Genomic DNA, 17,379 nt, shown 5'->3' on the forward strand with positions numbered 1-17,379 from the left:
CCACGGGTCTGTCACTCTGCCCACCTGCATGCCAGCTGTTTTCCAGGCTCTCCTCCTGCTCTCTTCTGATCTTCCACACAAGTGTGCTGAGTATCAGGCCAGGTGTGCAATGTGCCAGGACAAAAGCAAGAAGGCCTCCACCTCTCATCTCGCCAACCCTTTCATGATGCTGCTTCTATCCACACTGCTTAGTTGGGTGGAAGAGTCCTGCCAGGGGGAGCGGCCCACGAGTTTGGCATGGTGCTGCACGGGAGGAATAGAAACGTCAGGAAGTGGTGTCAGACTCTGATAGTCACCTTGAGTCATGTGAAGTGGCAGCTGTGGCGCTCTCTCAAACCACTGCCAGGCCACGTGTGGGAGGCTGCCCACGGCCGCTCATTCTGGAGAAGGAACCTCATGATGGGAGCCCCCAGTCATGAACTGATTGGTACAGTATACAAAGCTGACCCCTTGCCTAGAGGTGGTTCAGCTCTGCAGTGTGGTTTATGTTCCAAAACTTCTCCTAAACTTTATCTGAGACTACATCCTTGCTCAGCCCCAGCCCTTCCTCCTCTCTGTCCTGCTCCCCTCTCCCTTCCAGCTTTTTCCTGAAGAACAGTCTTAAGTCACTTTCACAAGAACATCTGCCTCTGGTCCTGCTTCCAAGGACTTGATCTAAAACAGTGTGCCTTTAGTGCGTTGAAGGCCCGGAGCAGGATGTGGGCATGGGCTAGAAGGGGTCAATGGGGGAAGGGGAGGAGAAGGGACATCTGTAATACTTCCAACAATAAATATTTTTTAAAATAATAAAAAGAAAGGAAATGCCCAGCCAGCTTGGCTCAGTGGTTGAGCATCAACCTATGAACCAGGAGGTCCTGATTTGATTCCAGGTCAGGGCACATGGTTACAGACTCGATCCCCAGTAGGGGGCGTGCAGGAGGCAGCCAATCAATGATTCTCTTTCATCATTGATGTTTCCGTCTCTCTCTGTCTCCCTTCTTCTCTGAAATCAATAAAAATATATTTTTTAAAAAGAAAGAAAATGGGGAGAACCAAGATGGCAGCGTAAGGTACAGACCTGTGCGTGCTGCCTCCCACAACAACATCGAGACTACCAACTATAAAACAAACAGTTATCCTTCAGAACCATGGGAAAGCTGGCCCAGTGGAAGCTCTACAACTGGAAGGAAAGAAAGAAGAGCATTGAGACTGAGTAGGTTGTGCAGAGGCTCCAAGAACGGAGGTACGGAGTGGCGCACCAGGCGGGCTGCAACTGGATGTGCGTTTTTTTTCCAATCGGAAGGGGTTGTAGACTCTCGAATCCACTGAGCTTGTTTGGGGCAGAATTCTGAGTTCCCAGACTCCTACGGGGAGAGGCAGAATGGCCTTGCAACGAGCCGGAGAGCAAGAGTGGCTGTCTCATGGTGCTGCCCGCCGGCACTCAGGGACACAGGGACCTGGAGTTGCGGAGAGGTGAGGAATCGCGGAGAGGCGAGGAGTCATGGAGACGCCATTGCCCTTGGCCCCGCCCTGGTGATTCGCCAAGAACAGAGATGCGGAGTCGCACGCCAGGCTGGCTGCAATTGGATGCGCGGTTTTTTTCAATCAGAAGGGGATGCAGACTCTCAAATCCACTGAGCTGGTTTGGGGTGGGATCCTGAGGTCCCAGACCCCTACGGGGAGAAGGTGGGACGGCTTTGCAATGGGCTGGAGAGCGAGAGTGGCTGTCTCGCAGTGCTGCTTGCCGGCACTCAGGGACGCGAGATGCGGAGTCGCGGAGATGCCATTGCCCCTTGCTCCGCCCTGGTGATTCCCGGTGACCCCGCCCTACTCAATTTACATCCTCACCCAAGCTGTGCTAGTGAAACAAAGAGAACCACTGGTGTTTTTGCAGCCCAGCCCAGCAGAATGCAGATTTCAACTCCTCGCATACATAAGGGACACACTCAAGAAGCAGAAGCAGATTTGGAGGAAGCTGGAGCTGGACCCGGCTGGGCCGGCGACGTGGAACCACTGTACCAGCAAATGCACAGGCAGGTCCACCAGATCCAGTCTCACATGGGACGCTGGGAGACGGCAGACAGGCAATCTGTGCACTTAGTAGAAAACGAAATCCAAGCAAGCATACCAGATATTCAGCCACCAGGAACGCCTGAAGATTTTGTCCAGCAAGGAGACGCCCAACAAAGGACAGAATGCCGAACTTCGTGTTGCTGAGACAGCCCCTGTGAGGCTGAGACGGCCCCCGTGGGGCCAGGACGGCCCCCGGTGAGGCAGAGGCAGCCCCGGAGAGGCTGGGACGGCCCTGGTGGGGGTGGGACGGCCCCAGTGGGGTTGAGATGGCCCCGGTGAGGTTGAAATTGGGCCCGGTGAGGTTGAAATGGGCCTGGTGAGGCTGAAACGGCCCCAGTGAAGCTGAGACAGCCCCGGTGAGGTTGCGACGGCCCCGGTGAGGTTGAGGCGGCCCCTGTGAGGCTGGGACAGCCCCTGTGAGGCTGGGATGGCCCCTGGGAAACTGAGAAAAATACCACATGAACTCACTCATTTATGGATAATAAGGACCATTATAGACTGATGAACAAAAATGGATACAGAGGCAGAGCAGCATTGAGCAGACTGTCAAGCTACAGTGGGAACCCTGGGGAGGGTTGGGGGGTGTGTAGGAGATCAACCGAAGGACTTATATGCATGCATATGAGAATAACTAATGGACACCCCCAGTGCGGGGTGGGGGAAGCTGGGGGAATGTCAAGGGGGGGAAAAAAGGAGACATGTGTAATACTCTTTGTAATACTTTAATTAAAAATAAATACTAACCTGAAAAATAAAAAAAAAAGAAAGAAAAATGTAAAACACAAGCATTAATTGCCAATTTAATTTATTCAGTATCGTTCAGTTAAGCACCAAGGGTGACAAGCATGCCTTCAGGGTCCGGTTAAGTAATGAAAGTAAGTAGAGTGGGCAAGGTGAGGACTTTGTCACATGGAAGTGGCTGTGTTGTTTAAAGAAGGAAGCTGTGGGTCCTGGCACATGTGGCTTAGTTGGTAGGAGCGTATCCATACACAAAAGGTTGTAGGTTCAATTCCCAGTCAAATCGAAGTTTCTCTTTCTCTAAAATCAATAAAAATGTCCTCAGGTGAGGATTAAAAATAAGAGGGAAACTGTCAGAATATGGGGTTAAGATGGCTAGATCTTCAAGTTTTTCAAGAGAAGGTGCCAATGGGCATTGCATATGAAATCTTACGATTTTTAAATGTTGGCAACTAAGTCAATTTTTAAAAAACACTTTGATTGCTCAAAATAAATGCAGTTCAGATATAATCCAGAATCTGTAAGTTTGCAACCTGTATCCTGCACTGTGTAAAGTACAGTCCTGTGTACTATAGGAAAAATATTAGAAATGGTGGCAGCCTTAAGAGTCATAAGCTATTGGTGTCGGAGGCCAATTTACACAAAGAAAATATATATACATCTGTAATATACATGGTAGATGACACGAGGTATTTTTGTATTCTTGGTGTTTTTAATTGCAAGCAACAGAAACTGACTGGCTCGTTTAAACAGAAAAGAAACTCACAAGAAGGATATTGACAGGATCGCTGGATGTAAGTATAAATGGAATCCAAGCTCTCAAGCTGCCGTCTTCCAGCTGGCTCAGGAGCTGTGTATTCCATGGCCACTCCACTGTTTCATAAAGCCGGCCACTCTGGTTATTGGGGTCCACAACAGAGCTAGCAAATCTGACAGCCAGTTTCTTCTTTCGCTAAAGTTAGTCCCTTGGTCAGAAACAAACAAACAAACAAACAAAACCCCCAGTGTGACTTTAACAAATGAAAGGAAAATGCCATGGATGGGTAAACCATGGATGGGGCCAAACATATATGGGAGTACGGGAAGTAAATGCCCAGATTCATTCTGAAAAAAGAAAATAGAAAGGCTTCCACAGTCAATCTGTGGGGGAAGGAAGTACAGAAAGGCCAGCTTCCTGTTTGTCCCTGGAGGGGAGTAAACTGAGTCTTTTCCTGGTATTAAAACCCCAGTTTTCCTGATTCATTTCCCAAGCATCGCGGGGTGAGAGCTTCCAAAGTAAGGATCTGTTGCGTTTTCTTGAACAGCACCAGCCAGTGGCTCACCTGACTCATACAGGAGCCCCTTCAATGAAACTCCAAGAGTGAATGTGATCCTTTTCCTTTTAGAGACTAGGCTGGTCTGTTGAGAGTCCAATTTGAAAAGGCTATAGAGGCCAGCACCAGCCAGTCGCCCAGCCCACAGTGGCCTCTCGAGTCCCAACTGGGGTGACCTGGGGAAAGTCCTGCCTGACACGAAGCCCTCTTGGGCCCATGCACTGCTCTCAGGCACGTCAATCAGAGGCCGGAGCATGGTGGTTAACAGCACACATTCGGGACCAACATGCACACGTTTTATTCCTGGCTCTGCCTCTTGATGTCTGCGTGGACCTGCCTCAGTGTTGTCCTTATCTGTCAAATTAGGGGCTCACGTGTTATTAAAGGCATTGATACAGGGAATGAGCTGAGATGTGTTCGGCACATGGAGAGGATCAATACAGGTTAATTTACTGTTAGCATAGTGCATAACTGCTCGTTCGAGGGCACTTGGGCCACCACCATAAGTGCTGTATGTATCTGAGCACAACACTTAAGCACTTCCAGCTCTTAAACTCAAGGTTCAGTAGGAAGCCCTGCCTTTAAAGCCATTTCCGGAACTAAAACTAGTGAGTCAATACCTGCTAATGTCAACTTTGAGCTCAGTATGCTTCCAGTTCCAGGCCCTGAACTGTAATTGTAACCGGACACTTTCTTCATTTATCCATACAAGACTTGTGATGGGTAATTTTGTTTCAACTTCATCAGGCTACTGGGTGCCCAGATATTTGGTTAGAGGATTCTGGTGTGTCTGTAGGGCATTTGTGTATGAGATTAACATGAGTAGGTAGACTGAGGAAAGCAGACTGCCCTCCCCAATGTGGGTGGCTCTTGTCCAACCCATCAGGGCCTGAATAGAACAAAAAGGTGGAAGAAGGGAGAATTTACTCTCTCTGCTGGACTGTGTTCAAGCTGGTACGTTGGTCTTCTGCCCTCAGACTGAAGATTCACCACCCACTCTGCTGGGTTCCAGCCTGCAGATGGCGGATCATGGGAATTCTCAGCTTCCATAATCACATGAGCCAATTCCTTGTAGCAAGGAAGATTAGATAGGTAGGTAGATAGATGGTAGGTAGGTAGGTAGGTAGGTAGGTAGGTAGGTAGATAGATCTACTACTGGTTCTGTTTCCTCTGGAGAACTCTCACTAATAAACAACTACTGCATGTCCATTAATCAAAGACACTGAAACAGGGATTTGTTAAACAAACAAACATTCAGGAGTGTGATTCATTTATTTTTAAAGGGAGAAAGACAGTAGGGATAAAACTCTGGACATCCCAAGGCAGTATGTTTCATTGTTTTATGGTCTCTCTCTCTCCTTCCAAAGGCTATGTCCTTACCAGAGATGAACTCTTGCCACCTCCCTGCTACCATGGCAGCCAAGCATTCACAGTTGAAATTAACTTTCATTTTAAAGGCAGAGTATTGAGTGCAAGAGGGATCCAATGCCCATGGCTTCGAGTATCCCGCTCTTCCTTCAAATCCAGGCTCCATTACTTACTTGTTGCACAACTGAATCCTTACCTAAATGATTCATTCTCCTCCTTAATATGATAACACCTCCATTTCTTTTTTTAAAAAATTTTTTAAAATATATTTGATTGATTTTAGAGAGGAAGGGAGAGAGAGATAGAAACATCAATGATGAGCATCATTGATTGGCTGCCTCCTGCACGCCCCCTACTAAGGATCAAGCCCGCAACCTGGGCATGTGTCCTGATTGGGAATCAAATGGTGACCTCCTGGTTCATAGGTCGACACTCAACCACTGAGCCACACCAGCCAGGCTGGTGATGCCTTTTTAGATAGGTATGATCCTTGAAAGAAAGAATTAATAAGGTGGACTTCATTAAAATTAAAAATTTCTGCTCTATGAAAGACAATGTCAAAAGAATGAAAAGATAAGCCAGAGACTGGGAGCAAATATTTGCAAAAGGCTCATCTGATCAAGGACTATTATCCAAAATACTCAAAGAACCCTTAAAATTCAACAATAAGAAAACAAACCTGGTTAAAAAATGGGCCAAAGACCTTAATAGACATCTCACTAGAGGAGATACAGATAGCAAATAGGCATATGAGAAGATCTATATCATATGTCATCACAGAAATACAAATTAAAACAACAAGATACCAGTATATACCTATCAGAGTGGCTAAAATCCAGAACACTGGCATCAGCAAATGCTGACAAGAATGTGGAACAACAGGAACTGTCACTCAGTGCTGGTGGGAATGCAAAACAGCGCAGCCACTTTGGAAGACAGTGTGACAGTTTCCTACAACTAAGCACACTTTTATCATGTGATCCAGCAATTTCACTCCTTGGTATTTACCCAGATGAGTTAAAAAATTTAGTTCCACACAAAAACATGCACACAGATATTTATAGCAGCTTTATTATTTTCTTTTTTTAAAAAATAGCAGCTTTATTCATAATTGTCACAACTTGGCAGATTCCTTCAGTAGGTAAAATAAACTGGTACATCTAGAAAATGAAATATCATTCAGCAATTGAAAAAAATGAGCTATGAAGCCATGAGAAGACATGGAGGAAACTTAAATGCATATTACTAAGTGAAAGAAGCCCATCTGAAAAATGCTATCCACAGAATGACTCCAGTTATGACATTCTGGAAAAGGCAGTAAGATCAGCAGGGCCTGGACAGTGTGCCTCGGTTGGAGCGTCACCGCATACACCGAAAGGTGGCAAGTTGGATTCCCAGTCAGGGCATATACCCAGGTTTCAGATTTGATTCCCTGTCGTGGTGCATGTGGGAGGCAGTCGATCTCTCTCTCTCTCTCTCTCTCTCTCTCTCTCAAAAATGTAATAACTTTTTTTTTTTAATTAAAAAAAAAAGGTCAGCAGTTGTCAAGGATTGGAGGGAGGGAAGGATGAATAAGTGAAAAACAGCATTATTAAGGCAGTGGAAATACTCTGAATGATATTATAATGGTGGATACATCATTATACATTTGCCCAAACTCATAGAATGACACCAACAGTGACCCTTATGTAAACTATGGACTTAGGGTGATGATATGTCAATATCGGTTCATCAACTGTAACAAATATTCTACTCTGGTGGAGGTGTTGGCAGTGAGGAGAGTATGCATGTGCAGGGGTGGGGGGTATGCGGGAAATCTCTCTACCTCCACTCAATTCTGCTGTGACCCTAAAATTGTTCTAAAAAATAAAGTCTACTAAAAATAGTATTTTAAAAAGTGGTTAAGATGGTAGATTTTATGTTATGTGTTTTACTACAATTTAAAAAAACCCACTCCTCTGGTCTCAAAGAGACTAATCAAACTTAAAATATTTGATTTGCTTAAAACAGGTTGGAGCAAGTTTCTTACACCACCATTTAAGCCAATAAATATTGCCTTTAAAGTGTTTTTTTTTATAAAAGCATGTTTGCGAGTACGTCCAACATTTGTAATTACAATGCCACACCATTTAAAAAAAATGTTTAAACAATGTTGTCAGGTGATGGCTTAAGCATCTTAAACTGTCTCTGATTGAGGCTGTTTCCAGTCTTCCTCAGTATTTTGTTCTTAATATAAAAAATAATATGAATAATATGAAATTGTGGGAATTTGGGGGACAGGTGCTCAAACTGTTCTGTATCTTGCTCTTGGTGGTGATTGTACAACTGTATACATTTGCCAAAACTCCCAGAACTGGGTCTGGCCTGTTTGACTCAGTGGATAGAGCATCGGCCTGTGGACTGGGTTCAATTCCAGTCAAGGGCACGTACCTCAGATGCAGGCTCGATCTCCAGCCCTGGTTGGGGCACAAACAGGAGGCAACCAATCAATGTGTCTCTCACATCAATTTTTCTCTGACTCTCCCTCTCCCTTCCTGTCTCTTTAAAAGTCAATGGAAAAATATCCTCAGATGAGGATTAAAAAAACACACCAAAAACTTCCAGAACTGTATACTAAAAAGTTTTATTTTATGTCATTTAAGCCTATTTTTTAATGGAAAAATAAGTTATTTGGTATTTTGCTTTGTATTTACCCAAATGAGTTGAATTGCAGATTTGACCCAGTTGTAAAATTCATCTCTTCAAGTGCCCCCAAAATAATCCACTTAGTCTTTGAGACAAACAAGGCAGATTTTACTGGAGATTTGGTTTGGGAAGAAGAGATTTACATTCCAAATCCTTCTCAGCTAAAGAGTTCCCGTGGCTTCTGTCCACTTCTCCACTCTTGTCCCTTAGGAACCTACACGGACCCCAAATGCTTCTCCCTGGATTATGAGGACCCGTTTACCTCTCTGCCTGTGCCCTCAAATCACATGCCAGGAGTAATTGCCAAGTGTTGGATGTAGCTGCAAACATGCCTTTAAACATCACTCTGCAAGTAATATTTATTGGTTTAATGGTGTTGAAAGTAAACACATCATGATGCGCAGAACAACTGTCCGGCAGGCAGTATCCATCGGCCTCACAGAGCATCAGGGGTGTGGAGGCCAAGGATGCCGGTGAGACCTCCTGAAAAGTGACAAGAACTAGCATGTCAGAACAAGAACGGAACAGAACTGCGACCCTGCAGCCCTCCTTTACCTCCAACTTCTCTACTAGATCCTTCTCTTAAGTTTTTAAACATGCTCAAAATCTGTTCCATCTTTTAGAAGAAATCCCCACCCCACTCTGCCCCCAGGTATCATCCTGTCATTCCTGTCCTTCATGGCCACAGTATCTAGTAAGGGCTGCCCCTGTTCTTCCTCTTCTCACTCCAAAAGCACTTTCCTGGCCCTGGCCCCACAATCTTCTAAACGGGCTTTTGTTCTGGTCAGTAATTTCTATGTTGATGAAAGCAGCCAATGCTCTGTAATGCTCATTTAAATGGACCTTAACATGTGAAGCGCCATGTCAGTCATCGGTGACTGACACTATACTTTCCGTTTGGACCTTGTCAGTCTCCTGCGGCCAGCATATTGGTGAAATCGGATATCACAGGCTAAACAGAAAGGAAGACAAAACGTGTTGAAATAACACCTGGCCCTGAAGAGTCCCCATGCGTGGCTCTCCTCCCCTCTGGCTCTCCCTGTCCACCCCCTTTTAGCTTCTCCTCTGTCCACATCTTTCCGTGTGGTTCTCTAGGCTTCTCCCTAGACTACTCCCTTCCCTTTCACTCTCTCCCTCTACACCACCTCCTCCATTCCACCGCTTCATCCACCGTACTTTTGCTGATTAAGACCAAAATCTGTTATCTGGAGCCCAGCTCTTTCCTCTGAGTTCCAGACTCATCTATCCAGTGGCCTTGTCTGACGTCTACCTGGTAATCTCATTCTGGACCACTAGACAGGCCACCGTCAGGAAACGGAACCATCATCCTGTAACCACCGAGGGGTGACCCTTTTCACATTTGGTGACATACCCCGTCATTTATTTAACCCTACTGATGTTACTTCCTGGATATTTCTCAAATCCCGATTTCCCCCCATCTCCACAACCACAAACTTGATGGGTCATTCCTCTTTCATTCTTGCCCTTCTCGGATTTTTGAGTTTAAAAGAGAGATGCCTGCCCCACTGGCGTGGCTCAGTGGTTGAGCATAGACCTGTGAACCAGAAGGTCACGGTTTGACTCCGTCAGGGCACATGCCCGGGTTGTGGGTTCAATCCCCAGTGTGGGGCCTCCAAGAGGCAGCTGATCAATGAGTCTTATCATTGATGTTTCTATCTCTTGTTCCCTCTCTCTGCCTCTATGAAATCAATAAAAAAATTTTTTTTTAAATTATGCCTGTTGGCCCTCTGTTTAAAATTCTTCAGTAACTTTCCCAAACTCTTGGAATGAAGCCCATAATCGTTAGCTTGGCCTCCAAGGCCAGCCCAGTGTTTGCTGCCTGCCTGTCCAGCTTCTCCCCAGCTCTGTCTCGTCACTCGGATCTGCTTTCAGCTCCTCGCACGTTTTTCTTTTTCACCTTCTGAGCAGATGCTGCTCCCCGTGCCTAGAGTGTTCTCCACCCTTTCCCCTTGCAGCTTCCTGCCTCTCCGCTCTCAGGGCTGGGTCCAAGGCCACTTCCTGTGCTGCCTCACACTGAAACCCCCATGCGACAGGCTACCCAAATTTTCTTTACTCTTAACACGTATCGTAATAATCTGTGCAATCCTGTTTACTTTCCCTGCTAGACGGAAAGTTCCGTTTGTTCAGTCGCAGATATTTATCTTTCCTTCTGGCGACACAGCACTTGAACTTTCTATGCTGGCAGAATTAACCACTTTATGAATCCTGCTGGGAGGGGCAGGAAGGGGCAGACCGCGCCCCCCTCACTCCCAGCCTCTCTTGTAGGGAGGACATGAGCAATCCCCCAATCGGCACATTGTGGGAAGATTTTGATGCAAGAACTGGCAACACAGAAGGAAAAGGTTGGGACGCACTCCTCTCCTTCGGGCAGAAGTGGTGGCGGCGGCTGCAGGGTGGGTGAGCTCCTGGGGCAGAAGCAGCTTTGGTGCTGGCTGCCAAGTGAGGTCCTCGGAAAACTGAAAATTGCACTGTCTGGTGATCAGCAGTTTCCCTCAGTTCTGCAGTGGCTCTCAGCCCTCTTCATGACTGTCACTTGTAACCAGCTTTTTAATAGACCCCACGCGCATCAGGGTCAGCCTACACCAGCTACCCTCGCGGGTGCGGGAAGAGTCCCTGGCATGCTGCACGTACACAGTGAATGTTTGCTGATTAGAAGAATGCATGAAACAAAAGGGGCACATGTGCTTTTGTGGAATGAAGATCCCTTATTCTTACACAGAATAACTTTTAAAACTTGCATCCACCTGGCATTTAAATGGCAAAAACCACAAATGTCAAACTGAAGTTTGGAAAACACTGCATTAGTTGATATTGGAAATTCCTTTAAAATTGTGTTCACTGCATTAATGCGCAATTTTTTTCCCCACCAGAAAAAAAGTCACATCCATCAAAGAATAAAAGTTGACTCAGCCACCAGGGAGCATGCATTCTGTTAAGGACGTTTGACTAAAATCCAAAGGATTCAGAAGCTGTTCTAGGAGGAAGAATGAAGGCGAGACCTTCCTCATTCATTTACTAAACTTAGATTTTCTCTTCCGTAAAACCAAAAAAGCAACTACCTCAGATGAATTGCTGTGAGAACTAAAGAATGTGAGAGAGCAGAAGTCAATGTCTGGTCCATGCCAAATGTTTCCATATTCCTTTTCCGCCTTGCTCCTCATCTAAAACAGTGATTTATTAAATTACACGGCTAAAACAGCAAAGTTTAAGAAACCACTGGTACTGAGTTTTTTCATGCTATTTTGAACTTGAATTACACCCCCCAAAATATGGATTCTTTGGCAGGAACATTATAGTATTTATAAAAGCAGATATAAAAATTAGCGTTCAGAAATGGTTGAAGTGTATGGATTTTCTTTTTCAGATTTATTCGTGATGCTGAAGTTAGTGATGCCCCAATGGATAGCTTGAAGCTTAAATCTATCTTCACACAAGGGTTATCAGTGTTGCCAAATGTAACAGAACATGCACACTGACAACACTGCCTGTGTCTGATCTGATTCCATTATTTGCCAGATCTACCATGAGAATGGTTGACAAGTATTTTCAAGAATACTAATTATTGTAGAAGTTAGAAGCTGTGATTTTCAGGATATAAATTGACACTTCAGAATTATTTCAGAAAAACTTAGAAACCCTAGATGCTTCATTTCCTACCATAAATGTTTGGGTTTTAACTTTTAATGACTCCAAAAGTCCTTCTCCCCCTTTCCAACATTAATGTCCCCCCTGAGTCCATAATACACCTTACTCCTGCCAGAATCTCATTCCATTATTTATCTGTTCTGCATACCTTTAACATTTTCTTTGCACTCTCTCCTTAGCCTACAAACTTACTCCTTCCTCTTATCCCAACATTAGAGGCCCGGTGTACAAAATTCGGGGGGGTGTCCCTCAGCCCAGCCTGCACCCTCTCCAATCTGGGACCCCTCAGATTACTGGGCAGCCTGGGCAAGTGGCCTGTGGTGGTTTGCAGGCTGGCCACACCCCCATTGGGGTGGAGGTCCCCACTGGGGATGGTGCCAGCCTGGGCGAGGGGTTGGGCCAGCCTGGGTAAGGGGCTGAGGGCTGTTTTCAGGCTGGCCATGCTCCCCAGCAGGAACCTTCACTCCAATGGTGGCATGGCCAACCTGGGTGAGGGGCTGAGGGCCGTTTGCAGGCCCCTCCTTCAGCGGCAGGCCAGGGTGGGTGGGAAGCTTGGGTCGCCCCCAGCGACCCAAGCCTCCCATGCGCTTGGGCCGGCTCTGTAGCCACCACCCACAGGTCCCTCCTTCAGCAGCCCGCCAGGGCGGGCAGGAAGCTTGGCTTCCTCCATCGCCAAGGGCAACCCAAGCCTCTCACCCACTCCAGTTGGCTCTATGGCTTCTGCCATCTTTGTCCCACTAATTTGCATACTCACTCCTGATTGGCTGGTGGGTGTCGCAAAGTGATTCTTAATTTACATATTTCTCTTTTATTAGTGTAGATAAGCAAATGATCCTACCATCTCTCTTTAAAATCCTCTCCCTCACTTTCTTTGTCTCTATACTGAGAAAAGCCAACACTTGCTCACTTGCTACTCATTCATTAACCTACTTACAATCTTCTCCAGGTCCCCTCAGAAAATGCTCTTGTAAAGATGGGCAGTGATTCGACTGTCAAGTTAAAAAACTTCCCTTAACCTCTAACTTTGACAGGACTGATTGCTGCCTCCTCTTTGGGGGGCTCTCCTAAAATACTCACTTTTTTTTTGCTTCTCCTCTGCTCTATCTTCAAATGTTAAACACTTCACTGCTATTTGAACTTTCTTCTTTCCTCGTGTTTAAATCTTTAAATACTGTATAATATATACGCATGTGTCTCAGTGTTTCACTTCCACTCCAGACCTTTCTCCCGAGTTCTGGTTCTATACAAGAAGTGGTTCTGTTCAGACCAGCTCAATGCATTCAAAACAGAAACTCACTCTCTCTCCTTATCACTCTACTAGAGGCCGGTGCATGAAAATCCATGCACTGGAGGGGGTCCCTCAGCCCGGCCTGCCCCCCTCACAGTCCGGGAGCCCTCAGGGGCGGGAGGCGACCTGGCAATCAGGGGAAGGAGATGCCCCATCACACCTCTGCTGCTGCCACTGCCAGCAGCGCAAGCCTCAGCTGGGCCTGGACCTGAGCCTCAGGCGGCCCTGGGGAGCTGAGGGGACTGGGGGACTCTGGAGGCAGGCACACTGGTGGGGCTGAGGGGACTGGGCGTCACCATCTTGTGGCTGTGAGTGCCGCCATCTTTGAGGGTGTGGTAGTCAATTAGCATATTCCCTCCTTATTGGCTGTGGGTGCCTCCATCTTTGAGGGTGGGGCAGTCAATTAGCATATTCCCTCCTTATTGGCTGCCATCTTTGAGGGCGTGGCAGTCAATTAGCATATTCCCTCCTTATTGGCTGTGGGTGCCGCCATTTTTGAGGGCAGGGCAATTAGCATATTCCCTCCTTATTGGCTGTGGGTGCCGCCATCTTTAAGGGCAGGGCAATTAGCATATTCCCTTCTTATTGGCTGTGGGCACCGCCATCTTTGAGGGCAGGGCAGTCAATTAGCATATCCCTCTTTATTAGATAGGATTCCTTCTCCGGTCCTTTCTCAGTTAATGGCATCGATAATGGCTCAGGCTCTCCTCCAACGCCCACCACCATAAAAGAGCACACATGCCTTCTTCCTCTCTTAGCCATCTTCCCACCACTGCCCTTAGCTTCGCACCTCATGCCTACATACCCGCGCTAGGGTCACAGCCCCTTCTTCGTTCCCTACAGAACGGAAGGCTCTTGCCTCTGCACTTTCCTTCGCGCTTTCATAACTGTCTAAAACTTAAGTCTTTAACCAATTCTCTGCTTTCAGTAAGCCCCTCGAAGGCATTCCACTGACTACACACAAGTAAGCTCAACTCTAGAGGCCACATACATTTCAATTTGGTTCAGCAGTAAATTACACTTTCAGTCTCCTCTCCACAGTGTTTCCAGCCACACTGAACTCTATGCTATTTCTGGGACGTATTTTCACATGCCAGTCCCTGCAGTTCCCTTCACAGGCATGCTATGCTCTCCATTCCCTTTTGCACCTGTTGGGCACTTATTTGTCTCTCAATATGTCACCTCCTGTACAAATAAGGTCCTGACACTCCCTGGCAGAATAAGAGCTCTGAATGCCGGTCACATCGCACTTCATGCCCTTCTCCAACCATCACACTGTGTGGTGCCCGCTCCGAAGCGCAGGCCTCTCCCAGGCAGGAGTGCCTTCCCTCCCGCAGTGCTTGCTCGGACAGTCAGGCTCCAGGACTTGAGGAATTCAATGGTATAACTGTTCCCATCTCCGCTAACTCCCAGGCAACACACATGACAGAAATGGTACACAAACAGAAACGGTTTTGTGAGAGCTTTAATGGCACAAATGATTATAGCTACAAGTTATACATGTATTGTAAACGGTATATAACGATACAAAGTGCTAACTAAATAGATGAAGAATGCAGAATCACTTTGGCTCAGTTAATTCCAATAATTTCAACAACTGGTTCACTTAAAAATTCATCTGCCTGGCTAAGTCTTCAATTTTTAGAACAGTAAATATTTGTACTGCAATCAAAGTAACTTGTTGCACTTTTCAATGTGCAAGTTTGTACAGTTTCACTCTTGACTCTATTTATAAATATTTTAAGCCAGTTTTTATCACACAGTAGAAAAACGAAGCCTGCCTTTTCATCTCCAAGCTGTAAACAGGTGTAAAGCTTTTTAAACATTACTCTTAAAGTGTCAACTCTTAATTGTTGGATTCTCCTTTCCAATCACATAATCTGTTTCTGTTCAACACAAATCTGGGGAGGAGCATAAATATCTGTCCCGTAAGCTAGTGCTACCAATAAACACTGCATGATTCCACCTTATAGAAGTTCTACTGTGACCATGTAATAAACAGGACAAAATTCCACTGGTATTTTTAAGAAAAAGGGCAAAACTAAATTTATTTTCAATGTTGAAAAAATATCATTAATATACCAAGTTCAATCATACTGATAGAACTGTTACTGAATTTCAAAAGAGAGCGATGCAGTGCCTGTACAAAGTTGGTCTTATTTTAATAATAATTTTGCTTTTCCCTCCCATAATGCCAAATTGTATATTATAGCAGTTTAATTATTTAGTTCTCTTAATTTTACCAGCTTTTCCAATTTTATTCAGGCTTTCAAAATCAGTGGATCATCAAATTTTTGTTCTTCCCAAAGAAATTTAAATATGAACACTTGAAATAAATAGGTTACAGAAGACAAATCAAGTGTTACCAGGTTTAAGAATAACATAGAAACAAGGTATAATAAAAAGATGTCCAAAATTATTTAGCATACATTGCTAGAAAGAAACATAAAGTAAAATAATTCAGAAAACTATTTTGTATATATCATCTCTTTCTTAAAGATAGCTAGCTATATTCCTGAAAAAAAAGATAGAAATTATTTTTTTGTTACTCGGTACGTTATTTTCCACTACAACACAAATTTTTAAAAACTTGATATGAGAGAGAAGAGTTAGTTTCTGCAAACTGGCAAACCTGGTTGTCAAAGTGTTTTTATTCAAGTCAACCTGATGTACTTTATTTAATGAGTATGTTGCTAGTTTTAAAATTAACAATGGTCTCTAAATATTCAATAGTAATGTCTATATCATAAACAGTAATTATTTATATATAAAACATATAATAGTATCCTTCAGAGTCATGCTATGTGTTTTGAAACCCAATAAATCTACTTGAAATAATTGGTAATCCTGATGCTTTCTAACAATTTGGTCCTAAAGCTTCACATTTTAGAAACACACACAAAGTATGTCATTGAAGGAAGTTGTTGAGAGTTCTGGAACGTGAGGAGTTTAATGTATCTGAAAAGATGACTACAAGAGAGAATGACCAGTGCCTGCAGGATCACAGGAATCACCGTGGGAAGATGATACAGTAAACATTAAAAAGGAGAGGTCAGAAAAAAACAAATGGCATCTTTTCAGAACTGTGTCAAATGTTCCCACAAACCAAGTCTGTTTTCAAAGCTGCACAAGTGCTTGGAATAACTCGGAAACAATTACCTGTGGAGTTTAAAGGCTTCCGAGTGTGCGTGATCTTCCTGAAACAATATGCAGATATTTATACCGCAAACTGGACCTCATTCCAAAGTCTCTTCTTAGAAAAAAAACTTTTTTTTTTAAATTTAAACAAAGTCATGAAAAATTCACATGCAGCTAATAAACACAAAAATACCCAAAACACACACAAATCCCAAAAGCAATTTCATATTTCTAGGCCTGAGACGTTCCTTATCAGAAATAAAGATTCTACACCATAGAAAAGACAGCATTACAACCTACTAGTATTAAAATCTGCTGATGTATTTTAGTTCTTATTCTATTTCATACCCATAGACCGTGTCCTACAAATTAAAAGGTGCCATTAGGAGGTTTAGACAAAGCTGGTTTAAAATAAATTTTTATTGCCCAAGGTATTTTTTTCTTGTGTCTTGCGTGTTTGTTTGTTTTACTTGTTTCCTTTTTTAATAACTATAAACTCAAGCTTAAGGAAGCTTGCCTTTTTCTTGAAAAACAAAACAACAAAGCTTTTACATCATTTGCTAGTCTTATCTTGTTTTATGAGCGAGATGGTAGTCATCTTGAGAGAGTAAAATTTATACCATGAGTGATTCTGGTCTAAGTCTGGTGGCACTAAAAGGAGACAATAGCATTATTGACAAAATTATTATCTGCTGGTGGCATTTGCGGAAAAGAAGCCCTTGCAAATTTCTAAACAACAGTAAACTCTGTTAGGAAATTCTAAAGTCTTACAGGCCCAAAGAGAATGAGGTTAGTAAAATGCCTCAACAGAGTTTGAATAAAATACTGAATTTGAGAGTTACTGGAGCTTGGATATGTAAAAATAGGACTGTAGGTTGGGTCATGCTTACAAGGGTCTCAAGTTCAAATAAACTACTGTGACAATACACCACTTCACAGGGCACACGCGTTCCCGGGGCTCCTGGCCTTCAGTAGGTGCTGGCAGAAGATGTGCTCAGTCGCTTTCCAATATAGATGCTGAAAGGAAACAAGCGCACATGTTCACGGGTTGCGGCAGCTCTGCACCAGCGCTTCCACAGGCTCAACTCTAGTAACCACCAACCTTTCAGTCCTTATAAAAGGCTCAAAAAG

General features: G+C 44.5%; 1 protein-coding gene across 4 annotated transcripts in view; it reads right to left on the bottom strand.

Moving 5' to 3' along the window:
• Positions 1–14,560: 14,560 nt before the first annotated feature.
• Positions 14,561–17,379, bottom strand: part of BNIP3L (BCL2 interacting protein 3 like) — a 31,217-nt gene continuing 28,398 nt past the window's right edge. For all 4 annotated transcript variants that reach the window (XM_081093349.1, XM_081093350.1, XM_081093351.1 and 1 more), the window contains exon 6: positions 14,561–17,265. In XM_081093349.1, coding sequence (XP_080949475.1) covers positions 17,217–17,265 — 49 coding nt within the window. In that variant the 3' untranslated portion in view covers positions 14,561–17,216. The remainder of the gene's footprint in view (positions 17,266–17,379) is intronic.

The sequence above is a fragment of the Myotis nattereri genome, assembly GCF_964212035.1.
Source record: "Myotis nattereri genome assembly, chromosome: 5".
In the NCBI taxonomy this organism is placed as follows: domain Eukaryota; kingdom Metazoa; phylum Chordata; class Mammalia; order Chiroptera; family Vespertilionidae; genus Myotis; species Myotis nattereri.